Here is a 21,779-nt window from a genome sequence, read left to right on the forward strand (position 1 = left end):
TGAGTGCTAATTTTTTAGAGGCCAAAGAAATGGAATTGTAGGAATAGCATGTGAGTCCATGCATCCTTGCCTAGTCTACAACTTTGCTTTGACATGCACTTTAATCATCATCAAAATTGTAATGTGAAGATAGCATGTCAATCCTTACAATTTATGGGCCTACAACCAATTGTGGTGATTAATCTCAAATTCTATGCACAAGCATGGCATAATATTTGAAATGTAAACCTCTTGGGCGTTGCCTCTTTCAAGGAATGAACTTGAAGCATGTCAAGTATTCAACTCATGTTTTAGTGTTTTCAATTTGTGATTAGCCTTTTTAAAACGTTCTTGTGCTCTAATACAATAAAATTAGCCATGGTACAAGTTTTGATTCATACAATCAAGGTACGAAACACATCACGACTTTCTATCAACTCATGATATCAATGTGACTTCTTTCATGCTATGTAATTTCTCTCTTTTTGGCATAGCCAAAGATATTGGATCATGAAAATGCAACATGACCTCTGCAACCTTCAAAACGGGCAAAGACAAAGCAACTTCCCCATTTATTCAATGAATTTCTACTCTTCACTAAAAGGCAACGAGGGAATCTCTTCATTCCTTTGGGTTAAAAATGATCCAATGGTGGCCCTTTAGCAAGCCTAGCTTTAGGAATCTCAATATCAAGCATTGCTACCAAATACCTACATACATGACTTGCTACTAAGGTTAGTTCTTCATGGTATCTTGCAAGTAGTCATAGTGGTCTATTGGAGTGATCTTGCAATAAGTCATATAAACTAGTTCAAGATACTAGGAACATTTGGGTCGCCATACATGTGATTTGTCATTATGACTGGATGCTGTGATGAGCCACTGACATACTCAAGAGTCGTTATTTACTTCCTTGTCTGCAAACAAGAGGTTCTATTGTAGGTAAAATCGCCTTGTAAGTATCCGTGTCAAGATAAAGATTTCCTTGTGCATCTGAAACTCTGTGAATTCTCAGGTATCTTGTAAAAATTGGCCAGATATTGTAATGCCTCCATATTATTATCACAGACAACCCACAACTTCTCGACTTCCCCTTCAGCAATGGTACCCCACATCTTGCAAGCATGAAGAAATTCAAGGAGCTTTGCATAGAATCCATCATAGTTCAACAAGAGAAACGGCACAGGGTATAAGGAACCAAGACGCTTAAGTTGCATTAATGTCAAAATCTCAAAAATCTCATCAAGTGTGCCAATTCCACCAGGAAGTGCAATAAATGCTGTACGATCAGTTGCAACATTCCTTACTGCCGCATCAACCAAGCCATGCTTCCGAGCTGAAAAGAACCTGCACCAAGGACCAATAATAATCAGAGAAAAATCTTAATCAGAATTGAACTCACACATTTAGTAAGTAAGATACATAATAATATGATCAAGAAAACCTAAGGCCGCTAATTCTGTATTCTATCTTACATTCCGGGCATTGGAACAGTGAACTGTAACTGTACCTGCATGTACAGTAGACATGGTTCTCAAGATAAGGATGAAGATATGAAGTGGTCCATTCCCCAGCCTCTCTGGAAATTTTGAAACCACCCACAGGTTTCTCTGCTGACATTGCTCCTTTTACAACAGCATCCATCAGGCCGGGTCCTACGCCGGTCCAGGTTGCACAGTCCAATAGCAGGGCCACCTGATAGATTTTCCATCCTTCTGAGGAATTAGAGACAATTTCTACAACCTTAATTGATGTTGTTGCAGATGAATGTATGAACAAGTGTTTGCATGAGGAACCTGCCAACATAACAAAGCTTCACCTCTTTGCCAAGCTCCATGGCTTGCACAAAATGTGGATGTTCTGCTTGTACTCTTGATGATCCAAGATAAACTACACCCTTCCCCAGCTTTTGAATCAACCCATAGCACCTAAGAATCTCTTCTCTGACCTAAATACAGGTAAAAATACATTTTTTGATACTCATACACATCATATATCGAACAGCCAGTTTGATAACAGTATGAACAGTCTGACACCAAATTTTGGGTGCATATTAAAATTTTACTCAAAGAAATCAAGTGATGAGACTGACCTGCTTTGCACTTGACCTTGTATTGAATTCCTCAGTAAAAGGTATGTCAGCACTGCGACACACATGTCTGAATCCTCCTCTCAAAAAGCATGGACCTTGTAATCTCTCGCCTCGTGTAGCATCCCTAATTGTGCACACTGAGGCTGGCCTTCTGCCCACTATTACCTGAACTGCATAGCAGGCATTCAGATGCTGGTCCAGTACCTTGTTCCCATAGTGTCTAGAACTGTATCCCAGGTTAGTGCCCATGTGCATTAAATGCACAAAAGTCGTTCAGGGCAATCACCAGAAAAGATCTGATGATTGAGAACGTGTGAGAAACCTGCAGAACATTCAATATTCACAATTGAGAGAAGTATGATTAAATGTACTAGCTTGGAAACAGATTTGGTAGCAACAGTCCAAACAAATTAATCCTGGTTTTAAAAAATGGTAATAAGGTGGAGTTAGCTTTTCTCTTACAACTGCATGTAACAAACCATGCCAACATTTCCACAAGTAATTATCAGTACAGCCCTGAGAAGTCAGCAAAATAAGCATATATATGCCATATGTAAACATCACATGAATAATATACTTTGACAAACAGAGCCCACATATGCCTCATGTCTACATTTATTTGTTATTGATACTGATACATTTTCGTTAATCAGCCCCCCACTGCAACCCCCCTGAAAGCAGCCTGCAGTGCTGATCTCTTTACAAGATCAGACATATTGAAGCTTACATTAAGACAGCAACAGTAAAAAAGCCTGATCATCTGAAGATAGATGGAAGAATGCATTGAAAGGAAAGAAGAGATAAGGCATGCAAATGATGTTCCTGTTGTATAACAGGATGTCCTGTGTTGGCAAATTTTTTGGATGAGGATGTTCTTGCTATTTTAGCAAATAAAGCTACTAAGAGGCAGCTGCAACACACTTGATCTCCCTTTTGTTCATCATGAAAATAGCAACGTCAAATGTTCGGGGTATTTGTTTGTGTAGCAAACAGCATGCTATATGGCAAACCTTGCACTCTAATGCCTAGGATGTCTTTGTGTGTGACAGAGCATAAGAGTCATACAGAAGCGGGGAGAACCTTGCACTATCATGGCTCCAAGATTTGTGTTGGTGTTCCTACGGGCACCCATTCTGGTGTGTTGCTAATTGTCTGGAAGAAATTGCAGCCAGTAGCGATTAAGAGAGAGGTGTTAGGCAAATTCATAGTTGTGGAAATTACTTATGATGGGGAAGTGCTATGGCTAGTGGACTTGTATGCTCGTAATGATGTTTCTAGTTGTCGTGAGTTATGGCATTAGTTGAGAACATGTCTTTTCCCTGGAAGACCTGGACTAATCATGGGTGATTTTCATGTGTGTGTGTCAACCCATCTCATTCGACTTCCAAACATAGACTCACGAATGGCCTTGAATGTGAGGATTGGAATGCATTTGCTTGAACAGTGTTGAAACAGGATCTGTGGTCTCCCCTAGACCATATTGCACCTTCCATTTAGCATGGAGCTGCCTAGATCGGCTCTATGTTATGCATGATGATTCCTTCTTACCAAAGGTTTTGGAAATCACAGTTTTGCAAGGCTATGTTCTCTCTGATCACTTCCTTGTGGTGCTTGATATACACAAGCATCCTATCCATCCCTTTCCAGCCTTTTTGAGTAAGCTGCCTTTGCGTTTCAATTTCTCTTTCTCCAACATGAGATATTTAGTGGCTATATGTACTAGTTGCTACATCAATTTCCATTGGATCTTCCGTCTCAAAGGGTAGCTTCTCTTGATTGGTTAATATGCAATGTGACGGTTGTTGGACAATATGGAATACATCATGCTACCCTCCGCAATCAAAAGTTGCAAGCTGCTGAAGCTTTGACACACTTTGTTTTGATCAATTCGCAGCAAGATCCCCTTTTACTTTCTATCTCTACGAGATTGACACAACTCATTGATATTTTTCAAAAGAGATCATATAGGCAGGCTAAACTTGCCATGCTATCAAAGGGATTGCAAGACAATAGTTGACAATTTGTTTTTGTTTTTTGAGCCGAGTGCCTAATCAAACTCAAAGGTGGAACCCTATGCCACTAGCTTATGATTTCGCTACTTCCTTCAGGACCAAGATCTTTGGAACACTCCTCCTAGGGGGGTGGAGCATGGGTAGGCACCTAGCACCCCGGTTCAAGGATCCAAGTAGTGTTGGACTCTCACCAGCTAAAACCGCCGATCCCGGCGGGTTCCCTTAAAGGGATGCCATACCCCAAGGATGGGCATTGGCTCGAAGGCGGTGTCTCGTCGCACCCAAGCAAACACTGCCTCCCAACAGCATTCGCTTGCTTGAGGGAGGCGGTGCCATCATTGGTACGAGTACGAGCTTGCGCACAAGTTTGCAAAGGGCGGATATCGTCATTTCCCTACCCGTGGTGGGTAGGAATCACACATATAATGCTCCCAAGTACCTCAGCATCACCTCCCTGAGGAATGATGCCACGAGGCGATGCCCTGGAACCGCATTCCTCAAGTGCGGACGAGTGCTCACCTAGTTGGGTAAACACACCCCGCCAACCTCCCCACCAAGGAGTAGCATAGCTTCATCCTCTAAGGTACACCCTCAGGACAAAAGGTCACAAGCTTCGCTTATAATACCCAAATTGTGTCTATCGCGTTCATTGGTCAACACAGGACAGGAGAGCACGATGTGTGCATAAGAGGTTCCTGCTTCGTGGGAGCTGCACAGGGGACAGATTTGTCGCCGAGAGTGAAGATAGCTATCTGCCATCTTCACACTGCTGACTCGTGCCAGGCACAAAAACCGTTCCTCTAAAGCCTTGACGTTCTCCAATAGATTTGTGCGAAAGAGATGGTTCCTTGAGCATTCGAACTTGTTCTCATTATAAGAGGAGAGCCTCACACACTCGTGCTGCCGTTCCCATTTCTTCCAGACATGATATCTTACAGCAAGTAGAGGTGCTTCAGGGACATACTTTTCCAGCCAACGCACAGTCCTAGAAGACCAGGTCCACTGTGACTTTCTTAGTACATGACGGTGGCTTCGAAAGCTCTCGAATCCACACCCTGACCCCCGGTGTCAGACTCAGACTCAGAAGATGAAGAAGACTCGAGGAAAGCAGCCCGATACCAAAAAATGAGCACGAGATCCATTTCACCTCCCAACCTTGCCTAGTTCATTGCTGGCCAGACTCATCGTGATCCGATTGCTAGCCATCAAACCTTGGTGAGTCCTACTATTCTTGGACTCTCTTAAATGCTAGGCTCCCCTAAACCCCGTTCGGGCGCCCAAGACCCCGGACGGTCATGCCTCGTGCATGTTTCCCTTAATTTACCTTATAAATATAACATTTCCTTCCCCTTAAGAATCGGTTTCGTCCTCGAAAACGATACTTGGAAGGTCTAACTGTAAATTGGGAAACATTTTCTTTAAAGTACTTACTCGCTCCCATGTTGAGCTTTCTTCTGAACAATCTTTCCACTTGACCAAACATTCTTGATAAATAGTATTCCTTGTTCGTCTATTACGAACATTTAATATTCTTTCTGGTTCATGTGGATTAGATTGGTCATCTAATAGCTCCTTAATGTTATCATTTAAGATTAGATTATCCAAATCACCTAGCTTCTTCCTTAACTTACTTACATGAAAAACTACCAGCAGATAGTTGGAGCTTGTAAGCCAGTTCTCCCACCTTTTTAAGTATTATGAAAGGACCACAATACCTTGGTGAAAGCTTTGGACATTGTCCCTTTTTCATAGTTTTAGTTTGTTCAGGCACCTTAAGATAGACCAATTCTCCGTCTTCAAAGGAGATGTCTCTTCGGTGAGGATCTGCATATGCTCTAGCTCGATTTTGAGCTTTTTTAATATTTTCTTGAGCAAATTTTAACATACTATTTATATCCTCCAAAAAATCTTTAGCTGCCTGAACCTTTTCCTTATGCAGTCCTACTGCATAAGGAGCTCTAGGCTGAAATCCATACATTAACATAAATGGACTATATCCAGTGGAAGAGTGCTTGGCACTATTGTATGCAAACTCCGCTATCGGTAGATACTCTTCCCAATTAGTTTGCCTTTTACTTACATATGCCCTAAGCATATCTTCAAGGATTTGGTTAACCCTTTCAGTTTGCCCATCAGTTTGCGGGTGATCCGCCGTACTCATGCTAAGTTTAGTATCCAACTTCCTAAATACCGCATGCCAAAATTGACTATCAAATTTTCTATCCCGATCAGAAACTATATTTGCCGGAAGGCCATACAATTGGTATATGTTCTCTACGAACAATCTAGCCAATTCTGGTGTTTTAACATCAGTTGAAGTTGAAATGAACCTAGCCATTTTGGTTAACCTATCCACAATTACCCACACAGAGTCGTGCCCCCTCTGTGTTCTGGGTAAAGCAACAATAAAATCCATGGAGATACTCTCCCATTTTCCCGAAGGAATCTCTAGCGGATGGAGAAGTCCTCCCATTTTCAATCTTTCAGCTTTATTAACCTGGCATTTATTACATTTGACCACATAGTCAAGGATGTCCTTATTCATTCCAAGCCAATAGAACTACCTTTTAATAAGACTATAAGTCTTATTAACTCCTGGATGTCCCGCGCTAGGGGTATCATCACACTCAAAGAGTATCTGGCGCCTTATTTCTTTATCTTTCGGGACACATACCCTACCCTTGTAGAGTAAATAATCATTATCAATGGTAAAATTCTTCCACTTGAATCCGATTTGAGCAACCCCTAATGCTCCATTTCCTTGTTGAACATTCTCAGATATTCGTTCCTCAGTAGAAGCACTTTCATTTGGATCCCCATTTTTTATTGCTTCCCATATGTTGGAATATGCCGGATCAACCTGGCATTTCCCTTATAAAGATTCAAGCAAGTTGGAAGTGAACTGAGTAAAACTCAATTCATTAATGATGGGCATTCTGCTGAGTGCATCAGCTACTATATTATACTTTCCTTTTCTATATCTTATCTCATAGTCGAACTCTTGGAGGAGTTCGGCCCATCTGGCTTTACGCCCGTGTAAATCCGGTTGATCATTAAGCCACTTAATGCTTTCATGATCCGATAAAATCAAAAGTTTGGCACCGTACAAATAGTGCCTCCATTTCTTCATTGCATGTACTATTGCATATAGCTCCCTCTCATAAACAGAATAATTCCATTTTGCACGGTCTAATTTCTTGCTTTCAAAAGCAATTGGTCGACCTTCTTGTAATAAGACCGCGTCTATCGCCTTATCACTGGCATCAGCTTCAACCACAAATGGTTTATTGGGATCCATAATTAATAGTACTGGAGCTGTAGCAATAGCTAACTTAAGTTTTTGAAAACTTTTATTTTGGTCTGTTCCCCAATTAAAGCTCTTTCCTTTCCCTTTAAGTTGGTCTGTCATTGGAACAGCTATTTTGGCATAATCTCGAATGAATCTACGATAAAATCCAGATAAACCTAGGAAGATCTGCAGCTCTTCCAGGTTCCTTGGAGATGGCCATTCAATAATTGCCCTTACTTTTTCTGGATCCATCTTGATTCCCTCTTTCGAGATAATATGCCCCAAATATTTGACCTCTTGTGCAAAGAATTCACATTTAGTTTTCTTCGCATAAAGGGAATGTGTTCTTAACAGTTGGAATACTAATTGTAAGTGTTCCAAATGTTCTTCTCTTGATTTACTAAAGATCAAGATATCATCCAAGAAGACTACTACAAAATGTCCTAGATAGGGCCGTAAAACATTATTCATTAGCTTCATAAAGGTAGCTGGTGCATTAGTGAGGCCAAAAGGCATCACCAAAAAATCATAATGCCCGTATCTAGTACGAAATGCTGTCTTAGGAACATCTTGTGCCTTAATTCTTACTTGGTGATAGCCTGATCTTAAATCTATCTTTGTGAAGAATTTTGCCCCTTGTAATTGATCAAAAAGATCTTCCATTCTGGGCATAGGAAATTTATTCTTCACCATTATTTTATTAAGTGCTCTATAATCAACACAAAGTCGCATAGAACCATCTTTTTTCTTTACTAATAAAATTGGCGAAGCCCAAGGTGAATTACTGGATTGTATAAACCCTTTATCAAGGTAATCCTTAATTTGTCTTTCAACTTCTTGGTGCTGTGTTTCACTTAATTTATACGGTGGTTTACAAATAGAGTGTGTATCCTTATTTGTGTTAATTGGGTGATTTATATCACCCCTATCTGGTGGAAGGCCACTTGGTAAATCAGAAGGAAACACATCTTTAAATTCATCTAACAAACTGCTTAATTCATTATTTACATTACTCACAAACATAAGAAAATTATTGCTTTATATTACAGAAAGTAAAAGTGTTTTGTACAGGAAGAGACCATAATATATATACCTCACAAACTTCCTTCTTTATCAGCTTCTGAACCTCAGTGAAACACAACAAAGGATTATCAGATACTTCATATTCACCTTGAATCACAAAAGTTTTACCATCCCTTTCAAATTCCAGTGTATTATGATGAAAACTACGTTTTAAGGATGGTTCCAATCCCCATAGCCACTCCCTCCCTAAAGCAATATCGGCTCTTTCCATAATCATAATTTGGAAATCAAGTTTATCTTTATATCCTTGGATCTCAATTTCCAAATTGGATACCATTGTATCCCATATTTTATTATCTTGACCTTGCATCATACGAACAACATATTGATGCCCACTCTTTTGTTGGGGAAGTTTCAATTTTTTGACAAGTGCATAATTTATGAAATTGTGGGTAGCAGAGTCATCAATCATGACTCTAACCCTCTTTCCAGCTATCAATCCATGCACTCTAACTAAATCATGTGGCCCAAAGATAGGCTGCCACATAGAAGTTGGCATACAACACCTGTGTTGTACATCCTTGTGCAAGACCTCTAAAGATTTATACCTTTCATGCCCCTTTAATTCTAGGGTCTGCACTACATGGATTTGTTTTTCTTTTCCCTTGCCCTTGTTCTTATCCTTTCCTTTGTCTTCCCCCTTTTTCCTTTGAGGGCAATTCCAGGGAGCATGGTTAGGGGATAGGCAATTGAAACACAGCTTTTCCTTTTTGGCCTTATCAAAGTCATCTGGACTTAACTTTGGCCTTACATATTGTTTCTTTTCAAAAGGTTGTTTCTTGCCTTTTAAAAATGCCATTTTCCTTTTAAATTTGCCCACAAATTTTGAAGTTTCCAATTCCTTAGACTTGGGCTCCGTATCAGTGAGACTAGTGAGTGTACCTGGACGCGTACTATCTTCATTGATTAATGCAAATTTAATTGCCTCTTCCAGCGTCTTAGGTGAACTCCTTTTTACTTCCTTTTTACAGGCTTTATCTAGTTCCCTAATGAATCCTCTTGTCTTTTGAAATTCATCTATTCCTTCCAATTTGAGGATTATCTCACGATATTCCTCCAGATATGTCAGCAGGGGTCTTCCCTTTTGTCTGACATAATCCCAATCTTCCCAATTTCTTTCCATTTCATTTTCACGAAGGAATTCTTTTAAAAAGACGGATTCAAATTGAGCCCAAGTTTCAGGTATTTTATTTGCCTCCTTTAAAGTTTGCCACCATTTATACGCTTTGGGCCCCGACGTTAAACTAGCCTCCAGTGCTTGGAGATGTGGTGGAGTATTTTTAAGTTTATGTAAATCTTCCCATTTTTGGAGGAAATTAAAGATTGTATCTTTATTTCTATCTTTTTCCTCCCCATGAAACTGAGGGGGTTTCATATCTTTTAGAACTGGATTATCCCTCAACTTGTGGTGGGGTTCCTTAGAATCTCGCATAGTCACATCTAAATCTTTCGATGAAGATGGGACATCCGAGGTTTCTATCTTATTTTTATCTTTTTCTAACAATAAGGTTAATTGAGATTTTATTTCAGTGAGTGCTTGGGTTAAAAATTCCATTTGAACCCCCTGAGCCTGCACACGAGCAGTAAGATCATCAAATTGTTCTCGTGTAGCAAAGAATTCTTCCCACTGTTCCTCTTGCATTTCCGATTCATGGGGATCTACCATAGGGTGGTCCCAAGAACTAGAACCTTCCATTATTCCCTCTTTCCCTTTTTCTGCCATTAATACACTGGAATTGGAAAGCAAAGATAAGAAATTTGCATACAAAGTAAAGTACTTCCCTGATTTTAATGACAGGGCAGCTGTTGCTGGATTTATTAGTAAGCCCGAAGAGTGAGGAACAATCTTTATCTTCCGAACTAAGCCGGTCACGCAGGAAATTGAGCTTTTTGCAGAAACGACTAGTATTTAGTCCCCTTCTTAATGATCACGCAAACCATCAATGCACCTTTCCTGAACTTGTTCTCTGCTCAGCCTGTACTTGTTATACAAGTGCAGTCGGAGCTGGCGAGAGAAGTACCAGACAATAAAAGATAGCGTGCAGTCGGCTGGTCACAAAGAGACCAAAGGGTAGCGTCAAATTTTTTTTTCTGTTTGCGTCTCACGGAATCCACGTAATCCAGGATACGGCGTTAGACGTAAAGGACAGCCTCTTTTTCGCCAAATGATACGTGACGTGGCGAAGATAAACCTTACGTCAAATTTGTATGACGCGTTACCAGGGCGCCGAAGACAAACGGCTTCACGGGTCAACGAAACAAGACCCGTCGGCTTGTTACCAGGGCGCCGAAGACGAACGGCTTCACAGGTCAAAGGAGCGAAACCCGTCGGCTCTTGAAGACAGTATGATTCGACGACTTCTCAAGAAGAATCCAACGCCTGCGCCCGCTCTGATACCAATGTCAGACTCAGACTCAGAAGATAAAGAAGACTCGAGGAAAGCAGTCCGATACCAAAAAATGAGCACGAGATCCGTTTCACCTCCCAGCCTTGCCTAGTTCATTGCTAGCCAGACTCATCGTGATCCGATTGCCAGCCGTCAAACCTTGGTGAGTCCTACTATTCTTGGACTCTCTTAAATGCTAGGCTCCCCTAAACCCTGTTCGGGCGCCCAAAACCCCGGATGGTCATGCCTCGTGCATGTTTCCCTTAATTTACCTTATAAATATAACACCCGGGTACTCCTCAAAAGCACGTGCACATTGCCCGCCGCAAAACACTGAAATGGGGGGGATATTGAATTCCTTATGCAAGGTAGCTACGCCAAGTGCTGTCGACTTGGCCCCCTTACCTAGGATCCACTTCATCCCCATAACTGCCATTGTCTCTAAAAATTGAAGGAGTGTCTGACGATGTCCTCCCATAATCTCGGCTCCGTACATAAGTACCCGAAGCACGCACACCTTGAAGACATTGAGTCTAGTCCACATGGAGATCGAGCGGGAAGAGAGGAAGGCCTAGTAGGCATGAAGGGTCTTACGGCCTTTCTCAATCCTCTCCCGAATTACTATTTCGATTGAGAATTCACTATCCAAGACGATGCCAAGGTAAATGTACCTCTCACAAACTTCGATCCGTTCGGTCCCCAAGTAGAGTGGTTGATCCCTCAGAGCTTGCAAGTTCCCAAAGAAAGCCACAGCATTTCAATAGGCCAAAGCTCATTCCCCGCTTGGTAGCCCACTCATTCGACCGGTTTAATGCCGCCGCTTGCAGCTCCTCCGCAAATTCTGCGAGTAGAATTAAGTCATCTGCAAAAAGCAACCCCTGAATTTTCTCTCAAAGACCGACAAGTTTGGATAATCAAAAACATATTACACTCTTGGAAGAAGGGTCTCATTAAACTGATCCCCAAAGTACCACCCCCTCAGCTTTGAAGCATTCGTGACCAATTTCCTTGATGGGCTCTATATACAAGATTTTTACCAAATTCTTGGCTAATAGATTGCATGAATACCTTTTGGAACTTATTCACCCTACACAATATAGATTCATCAAAGGAAGGAATATTCTACACAACATCTTGAACGTCCAAATGGGGATAGATTATGCTTGCTACACAAAGCAAGAAACGGTGATGGTTCAATTGGGCCTTGAAAAAGTATTTGACCACTTGGAATGGTGTTTCTTCGGTCACCTAATGCAATGCATGGGATTTGATTCTAGAATGTCTAGACTCAATAACACTATTAGTGCACATTCCTCTTCATAATTGCCAAAGGTTTCTAAAATGGGAGGTATAAAACAGATTTCATAGGTTTCAAACGAGTTTTGTAAAAGGTTAGAAATGGATTTCATTCGAGATATAAAAAAGTGTGAAAGTTCTATATACATAAATTGTTTTTTCTTTTTGCAAGTAAAATGTGGCTAATTATATTACTCAGAAGTTTGATTACAACGAAGTGCACATGCTCAACAGACTAGCTAGAGCTAATGCAAATCACAAATCCAGCATGTATACAAGCCTCTCAAGGCAGTCTGGGGGGGGATGGGGGCAAGAAGCCATGGAGGGGGGGTGTATTGCCATCTGGGGATGCTCGCCTACATCATAAGGAACTGGTCATGGCCGCCCCAAGTATGCAGAAAGTGAAGACAGAGCTCCTGAGAGCTCGAGACTCGCCCTGCAATTGGTCCCACTGGCCGCAGAGGGAGTGGATGATGGAAGTCCAAAGCTCTGTCAAAGTCGCATGTACTAAAAGGCACTCCCCACCAAAAACCTCCTGACAGCGCGCCTTCCAAATGAGCCATCCTATAAGACTTCCTATGATCTCCCATACCTCTGAACGCTTTGTTATGGACACCAATACTTGGCGGTTGGGTAAAGCCTCTAAGCCGACCACTGCGCAAGACCTAGCCTCAATGATAAAAATAGTGTCCTACATCCCGGCCTCATACAAAAGGTAACGGCCCTAGTTGACAACCTGTCAGCAAAAAGCCCCCCATGAGATACATCCAAGTCTAGGTGCCACACGGCAAAAAATACAATAGGCTCCTCTCCACACGAGCTGTGCCGCCTTGCAAGACCAAAGGCAATGCTTTGGAGTTTCCAAGTGCTACCGAGGGCAGTGCTTACAACCTCCATCCTGTTGCATCTGAGCCAACCAACTCCCAACAGCCAGACTCCATGTGCCAAAAGCCAAAGGAAATACGGCACCCTCCTCGACCTCCAACTATCCCACAAGCGGCACCAGAAAGTCCGACGGAAGGCATTCGTGATGCTGTGCTCCGCCCAGTATCTGCTAAGCGAAGGTGCCCAATCCGTGTCCTCTTGCATCAGTACATGTCTACCAATCTTAGTTGTGTACTCCAAACCTCAGTGGCTTCTTGGTGACCACAGTGGCCAGCCATAGCCACTCTCCATGGTCCCACTCCAACTCATTAAGTGGCCTGCACTCCCACATCCAAAGGCGCCACTCCCGGAACTCCTCCCAAGGCACACAAGGGTCCAGTCGCCACATCTTCCCCTAGAGACCAACCACATGAATCCTCCTGGGAGCTCACGAAGCAGACGAAATTCAGGTACATCTACAACTTCTGTTTCATTTGAGCATATCACATACACTTCTCACTTCCCTCCCATCCCACCCTCTTCTATATCACACCTCTCATCATCTTTCCAAAACCTTGGATTACACTCCATATCTGCATCACACACCCTAGGGGGTGGATCTTCCATCTCCGCTTCTAGCACCTTTTCTTTCTCCACCCCATTCTCTACCTCTTTGCACCATGGTACTTCATTAGGGGGAATGCCACCCTTTAACATAGTGCCTCTCACCTTTCAGCACATGAGCACACCCATAACTCCTTGGACAACTGTGATGGGCATCCCCCTCACTATTCCCAACTTCACATCTCCCATGACCACTCATACGCAGGGGTTTCCGTCCTCAGCTTATGGTGCGTCTTCACACTCTCCTTGGGTTACACCTACGCAAGGATTCCCATCTTCTGCTCACCATGTTCCCGTCCCACCTCCTTGGGTTCCTCATGTCACTACCATGCCTATGCCTAGTCAACCCATCCCTACCTACGGATCCACCTTGCACAATACACACATGCCTGGTGGGCACTTTGGGGCCCATTTCCAAGTGTACTCCACTCCCCCGTCCTATCCACTCTACACTTTTTCACACTATCCCTCTCCGAGCACTACCACTCCTGTTGCAATGGCCAAGAATGCCTTCACGGATAAGAGACGTTTTAACGGGTCAAATTTTACCACTTGATCTAATTTCATGCAACAAGTGCTTGAGTCTAAGGGTCTTTGGGACCTCGTCATTGGTCTAGAGCCTATGCCGGACCCTCGACTAGCTCACCCTAATTGCATCCGTCATTGGAGAGCCCGTGTTGTAGTCGTGATGGCGATTCAATGAAGAAAGGAGGTAATATGATGAGGAGAACGAAAGACCACACAGTTCGATTCTCAATAGGGGCACGAGATACGTTTTTCCTCCCAGCCTTGCCTAGTTAATTGCTAGCAACTCTCATCGTGATCCAATTGCCAGCCGTCACTTGTTGGTGAGTCCTACTATTCCTGGACTCTCTTTAATTCTAGGCTCCCCCTAAACCCCGTTTGGGCGCCCAAGGCCCCCGGATGGTCATCCCTCGTGCCTGTTTCCCGTAATTTACCTTATAAATATAACATTTCCTTCCCCTTAAGAATCTTTTTCGTCCTCGAAAACAATACTTGGAAGGTCTAACTGTAAATTGGGAAACCTTTTTCTTAGGGTACTTACTCGCTCCCATGTTGAGCTTTCTTCTGAACAATCTTTCCACTTGACCAAACATTCTTGATAAATAGTATTCCTTGTTCGTCTGTTACGAACATTTAATATTCTTTCTCGTTCATGTGGATTAGATTGGTCATCTAATAGCTCCTTAATGTTATCATTTAAGATTAAATTATCCAAATCACCCAGTTTTTTCCTTAACTTACTCACATGAAAAACTGGATGTATTTTACTACTAGTAGGTAGTTGGAGCTTGTAAGCCCTTTCTCCCACCTTTTTAAGTATTGTGAAAGGACCACAATAACTGGGTGAAAGCTTTGGACATTGTCCCGTTTTCATGGTTTTAGTTTATTCAGGTACTTTAAGATAAACCAATTCTCCTTCTTCAAAGGAGACGTCTCTTCGGTGAGGATCTGCATAAGCTCTAGCTCGATTTTGAGCTTTCTTAATATTTTCTTGAGCAAATTTTAACATACTATTCATATCCTCCAAAAAGTCCTTGGCTGCCTGAACCTTTTCCTTATGCAGTCCTACTGCATGAGGAGCTCTGGGCTGAAACCCATACATTAACATAAATGGACTATATCCAGTGGAAGAGTGCTTGGCACTATTATATGGAAACACTGCTATCGGTAGATACTCTTCCCAATTAGTTTGCCTTTTACTTACATATGCCCTGAACATATCTTCAAGGATTTGGTTAACCCTTTCAGTTTGCCCATCAGTTTGCGGGTGATCCGCCGTACTCATGCTAAGTTTAGTATCCAACTTCCTAAATACTGTGGGTAATGCAACAATAAAATCCATGGAGATACTCTCCCATTTTCCTGAAGGAATCTCTAATGGATGGAGAAGTCCTCCCATTTTTAATCTTTCAGCTTTATTAACCTGGCATTTATTACATTTGACCACATAGTCAAGGACGTCCTTATTCATTCCAGGCCAATAGAACTGCCTTTTAATAAGACTATAAGTCTTATTAACTCCTGGATGTCCCGCGCTAGGGGTATCATCACACTCAAAGAGTATCTGGCGCCTTATTTCTTTATCTTTCGGGACACATACCCTATCCTTGTAGAGTAAATAACCATTATCAATGGTAAAATTCTTCCACTTGAATCCGGTTTGAGCAACCCCTGATGCTTCATTTCCTTGTTGAACGTCCTCAGATATTCCTTCCTCAGTGCAGACTCTTTCATTTGGATCCCCATTTTTTATTGCTTCCCATATGTTGGAATATGCCGAATCAACCTGGCATTTCCCTTTTTAAGATTCAAGCAAGTTGGAAGTGAACTGAGTAAAACTCAATTCATTTATGATGGGCATTCTGCTGAGTGCATCAGCTACTATATTATACTTTCCTTTTCTATATCTTATCTCATAGTCGAACTCCTTGAGGAGTTTCGGCCCATCTGGCTTTACGCCCTTGTAGATCCGGTTGATCATTAAGCCACTTAATGCTTTCATGATCCGACAAGATCAAAAGTTTGGCACCGTACAAATAGTGCCTCCATTTCTTCATTGCATAAACTATTGCATACAGCTCCCTCTCATAAACAGAATAATTCTGTTTTGCACGGTCTAATTTCTTGCTTTCAAAAGCAACTGGTCGACCTTCTTGTAATAAGACCGCGCCTATCCCCTTATCCCTGGCATCGGCTTCAACCACAAATGGTTTATTGGAATCCACAATTAATAGTACTGGAGCTATAGCAATAGCTACCTTAAGTTTTTGAAAACTTTCATTTTGGTCTGTTCCCCAATTAAAGCTACCTTAAGTTTTTGAAAACTTTCATTTTGGTCTGTTCCCCAATTAAAGCTCTTTCCTTTCCCTTTAAGTTGGTCTGTCATTGGAACAGCTATTTTGGCATAATCTCGAATGAATCTACGATAAAATCCAGATAAACCTAGGAAGATCTGCAGCTCTTCCAGGTTCCTTGGAGATGGCCATTCAATAATTGCCCTTACTTTTTCTGGATCCATCTTGATTCCCTCTTTCGAGATAATATGCCCCAAATATTTGACCTCTTGTGCGAAGAATTCACATTTAGTTTTCTTCGCATAAAGGGAATGTGTTCTTAACAGTTGGAATACCAATTGTAAGTGTTCCAAATGTTGTTCTCTTGACTTACTAAAGATCAAGATATCATCCAAGAAGACTACTACAAAATGTCCTAGATAGGGCCGTAAAACATTATTCATTAGCTTCATAAAGGTAGCTGGTGCATTAGTGAGGCCAAAAGGCATCACCAAAAAATCATAATGCCCGTATCTAGTACGAAATGCTGTCTTAGGAACATCTTGTGCCTTAATTCTTACTTGGTGATAGCCTGATCTTAAATCTATCTTTGTGAAGAATTTTGCCCCTTGTAATTGATCAAAAAGATCTTCCATTCTGGGCATAGGAAATTTATTCTTCACCATTATTTTATTAAGTGCTCTATAATCAACACAAAGTCGCATAGAACCATCTTTTTTCTTTACTAATAAAATTGGCGAAGCCCAAGGTGAATTACTGGATTGTATAAACCCTTTATCAAGGTAATCCTTAATTTGTCTTTCAACTTCTTGGTGCTATGTTTCACTTAATTTATACGGTGGTTTACAAATAGAGTGTGTATCCTTATTTGTGTTAATTGGGTGATTTATATCACCCCTATCTGATGGAAGGCCACTTGGTAAATCAGAAGGAAACACATCTTTAAATTCATCTAACAAACTGCTTAATTCATTATTTACATTACTCACAAACATAAGAAAATTATTGCTTTATATTACAGAAAGTAAAAGTGTTTTGTACAGGAAGAGACCATAATATATATACCTCACAAACTTCCTTCTTTATTAGCTTCTGAACCTCAGTGAAACACAACAAAGGATTATCAGATACTTCATGTTCACCTTGAATCACAAAAGTTTTACCATCCCTTTCAAATTCCAGTGTATTATGATGATAACTACGTTTTAAGGATGGTTCCAATCCCCATAGCCACTCCCTCCCTAAAGCAATATCGGCTCTTTCCATAATCATAATTTGGAAATCAAGTTTATCTTTATATCCTTGGATCTCAATTTCCAAATTGGATACCATTGTATCCCATATTTTATTATCTTGACCTTGCATCATACGAACAACATATTGATGCCCACTCTTTTGTTGGGGAAGTTTCAATTTTTTGACAAGTGCATAATTTATGAAATTGTGGGTAGCAGAGTCATCAATCATGACTCTAACCCTCTTTCCAGCTATCAATCCATGCACTCTAACTAAATCATGTGACCCAAAGATAGGCTGCCACATAGAAGTTGGCATACAACACCTGTGTTGTACATCCTTGTGCAAGACCTCTAAAGATTTATACCTTTCATGCCCCTTTAATTCTAGGGTCTGCACTACATGGATTTGTTTTTCTTTTCCCTTGCCCTTGTTCTTATCCTTTCCTTTGTCTTCCCCCTTTTTCCTTTGAGGGCAATTCCAGGGAGCATGGTTAGGGGATAGGCAATTGAAACACAGCTTTTCTTTTTTGACCTTATCAAAGTCATCTGGACTTAACTTTGGCCTTACATATTGTTTCTTTTCAAAAGGTTGTTTCTTGCCTTTTAAAAATGCCATTTTCCTTTTAAATTTGCCCACAAATTTTGAAGTTTCCAATTCCTTAGACTTGGGCTCCGTATCAGTGAGACTAGTGAGTGTACCTGGACGCGTACTATCTTTATTGATTAATGCAAATTTAATTGCCTCTTCCAGCGTCTTAGGTGAACTCCTTTTTACTTCCTTTTTACAAGCCTTATCTAGTCCCCTAATGAATCCTCTTGTCTTTTGAAATTCATCTATTCCTTCCAATTTGAGGATTATTTCACGATATTTGTCACAAGACTGTGACAGTTATTACCTTTTTGTTGATTTCTTTATTACATATTTTATTTGGTTTTTCTTTTTGGAAGGATCCCTCTTGAAATCTAAACACCTGAGTTGCATGGCCAGTATGTGAAACGGACATGAATGTCTAGTGAGTCAAGATTGGACAGTTAAGGTCCAGTACAAGTCTGGAAGAGACTGATGGCACTATAGATTTACAAGCCTGGAAGAGACTTGTGAAAGTGTATATGGACAAGTGTGTTGAAGAACTAGCCTGGAAGAGACTAGTTCAAAGTGAAGATGGACAAATCTTCAAGAGATTAGTCCATGTGGGGTCATCAGTGGAAATTCACTTTCAGTTGAGCTACATTACAGATTTGGATGTAGCCATAGTCTGCAAAGATAGTCAGAAGACTAGTGGGATGCAATGGAAGCAACTCCTAAAATTTAGGGAGTTACTATTTTTGGACCCCAGAATCTGTTCGTGTCATTATCTTTGTTTTTGTACGAGGATTAATCCTCTGGTCTGTGCTGAGGTCAAATTTTGAACCGCGGATGGAGAATTTTAGACCGAAAGGTTTAAACAGGAAAATTGTTACATGTATGCCATGTGTCACAATTTGGGCATAAATTCCCAAAAGAGAGAGAGAGGGCAGCACAAAAACGAGTTTCAGTGCGTGGGGAGCTCATTTTTGTGAAAGGGAGATGGATTGCTGCAGATGGAGAGCTCTTGAGAGCTGGTCTACCTTGTCTATGATGCACAGAGGGCTGAGCTTGCTTCCTACTCTCTCTTTCTCTACCTGACAGTATGGTTATGCTGCAGAATCAAGGGCCTTTCTTCTGATTCAGGTACAGCTGTGTAGAATATGCTGTTTTTGCATGAGGCAAGAGCCTCCTTTCTCCAGGAACAGGAGCAGTTGTATGCTGTCCCAGCAGGGACAGGTGAGGGTGGTAATCTCACCAAGTAAGTGTCTGAAACAGCACTGAATCAGTACTGTTTTTGGACTGTTCAGAGGGTATTTCAGAGCCCAATTGATGCCAGAATCAAGGGCATTTGGCCCAGATGATGCAGGAAAGTGCAGAACCAGTAATTACAGAGGGCTGAATAGTACAGGGAACAGTAAGAGTTGTAATCAGGTTTCAGAACAGGTCTGAACCAGTAATTACAGCAGAATTGCAGGTCTGAACCAGTGATTACAGTAGAGTTGCAGGTCTGAACCAGTAATTTCAGCAGGCTGAAATGGTCAATTCTGCACTCCAATCAGAAGTTTCAGACTTGGGCAGAGTTTCCCCTCTTGGTCAACTTGTTTTGGGTCAATAATTGTACTGTTATGCATAATTGCCGAGGCAAGAGCCTCTTGAACAGGTACAGGGTTTGCTAACTGCATTCCCAAGCAGATACTTGTGTGGAAAACGCTGTTTTCCTCAGATTTCTCGCGTGAAATCTCGCAGGATTCAAAGGGCAAGTGGCCCATAAGGTGCGGGAACCCGCTGGCTACGCACACAAGTGATTGGCAGGTAAAACAGGGCCCAAAACAGGAAATTACAGCCTGCTGTATATTTTTGCAGGTTTGTGTTTTTGGACATTTTTGGTGTCTATTTGCTCCAGAAGCTTCAAGGAAGCTCCAGGGACACTATACATGTATTTTGGAGCAGTTTAAAGACAAAAACCAGAAAATGCAGCGTGCTGAATTTCTTACCAGGCACTTCATTGAGTGTGTTTAGGTGTATGGAGGCACCAATTGAGTAGGGATAATGACCAGGTCAAGTTGTACTGCCGTTATGGTGTCGAAATCGGGTTGGAACTGTGTTTCCTTCTCCACTTTGTACAGGGACAGCTTGTAGGCAGGTTATTGTGGGATTATCCCTTTGTTAATGAATAAAGAAATACCGCAAGGGGCGCCTGACTTAGGGGCCAACAGGGTGTTTGTGATGCAACAGGAGCATTCTAGCTTCCTGTATTTCTTCTTGCTTCTGTGTCTTTAAGTTCATGTAAAGTGGACGACTGTAAATTGGGTGAAAGCATTTTTGTATTTTGGTTGTACACTACCGCCCTTTCCAGTGAACAGGCCGGTTTCAATATTCCTCCAGATATGTCAGCAGGGGTCTTCCCTTTTGTCTGACATAATCCCAATCTTCCCAATTTCTTTCCATTTCATTTTCACGAAGGAATTCTTTCAAAAAGACGAATTCAAATTGAGCCCAAGTTTCAGGTATTTTATTTGCCTCCTTTAAAATTCGCCACCATTTATACGCCTTTGGCCCCAAAGTTAAACTGGCCTCTAGCGCTTGGAGATGTGGTGGAGTATTTTTAAGTTTGTGTAAATCTTCCCATTTTTGGAGAAAATTAAAGATAGTGTCTTTATTTCTATCTTTTTCCTCCCTGTGAAACTGAGGGGGTTTCATATCTTTTAGAACTGGATTATCCCTCAACTTGTGGTGGGGTTCCTTAGGATCTCGCATAGTCACATCTAAATCTTTCGATGAAGATGGGATATCCGAGGTTTCTATCTTATTTTTATCCCTTTCTAGTAATAAAGTTAATTGAGATTTTATTTCGGTGAGTGTTTGAGTTAAAAATTCCATTTGAACCCCCTATGCCTGCACACGAGCAGTTAGATCATCAAATTGTTCTCGTGTGGCAAAGAATTCTTCCCACTGTTCTTCTTGCATCTCCATTTCATGGGGATCTACCATAGGGTGGTCCCCAGAACTAGAACCTTCCATTACTCCCTCTTTCCCTTTTTCTGCCATTAATACACTGGAATTGGAAAGCAAAGATAAGAAATTGCGTACAAAGTAAAGTACTTCCCTGGTTATAATGACAGGGCAACTGTTGCGGGTTTTATTGATAAGCCCGAAGAGTGAGGAATAATTTATCTTCCCAAACTAAGCCAATCACGCTAGAAATGAAGCTTACTGGCAGAAACGACTAATAAGGAACGGGACTAAATATCCCCCTTCTTAATGGTCACGTCATAGTGACAGGAAACGGCCGGAACGGCCCCCCAGCACGCAGAATCGCCGTCCCCGGCATGTTTCCGGCTCGGACCGCGTTTCCAAAAAATGGAACGTTCCCTGTCCCGTTTCAGACAGGGAACGCAGCAGGGAACGCCACGTGGCAAGTGCCTGCGTTCCCTGTCTGAAACGTGACAGGGAACGCCACGTGGCAAATGCCTGCGCCCAGTTTTCGCCCGCGCCCTGTATTCGTCTTCGCGCTGTTCTGTTTCGTTC

At 41.7% G+C, this 21,779-nt stretch overlaps 1 protein-coding gene across 5 annotated transcripts in view; it reads right to left on the reverse strand.

Annotated features, from left to right (window-relative positions):
* Positions 1-401: 401 nt before the first annotated feature.
* LOC148022870 (uncharacterized) overlaps positions 402-21,779 on the reverse strand; it is a 42,737-nt gene continuing 21,359 nt past the window's right edge. For 2 of the 5 annotated variants that reach the window (XM_087695800.1, XM_087695799.1), the window contains 4 exons: positions 2,072-2,393; positions 1,799-1,927; positions 1,490-1,674; positions 402-1,326 (listed from right to left, as the gene is read on the reverse strand). In XM_087695800.1, the coding sequence (XP_087551926.1) occupies positions 948-1,326; positions 1,490-1,674; positions 1,799-1,927; positions 2,072-2,326 (948 nt within the window). In that variant the 5' untranslated portion in view covers positions 2,327-2,393 and the 3' untranslated portion in view covers positions 402-947. Of the gene's footprint in view, positions 1,327-1,489; positions 1,675-1,798; positions 1,928-2,071; positions 2,394-8,465; positions 8,503-21,779 lie in introns of those variants that run through there. The other 3 variants (XM_087695796.1, XM_087695797.1, XM_087695798.1) reach the window with 2 other exon arrangements.

This window comes from Lygodium microphyllum, chromosome 16 (assembly GCF_053477565.2).
Source record: "Lygodium microphyllum isolate KBCC chromosome 16, Lygodium_microphyllum_v1.1.10, whole genome shotgun sequence".
Classification (NCBI taxonomy): domain Eukaryota; kingdom Viridiplantae; phylum Streptophyta; class Polypodiopsida; order Schizaeales; family Lygodiaceae; genus Lygodium; species Lygodium microphyllum.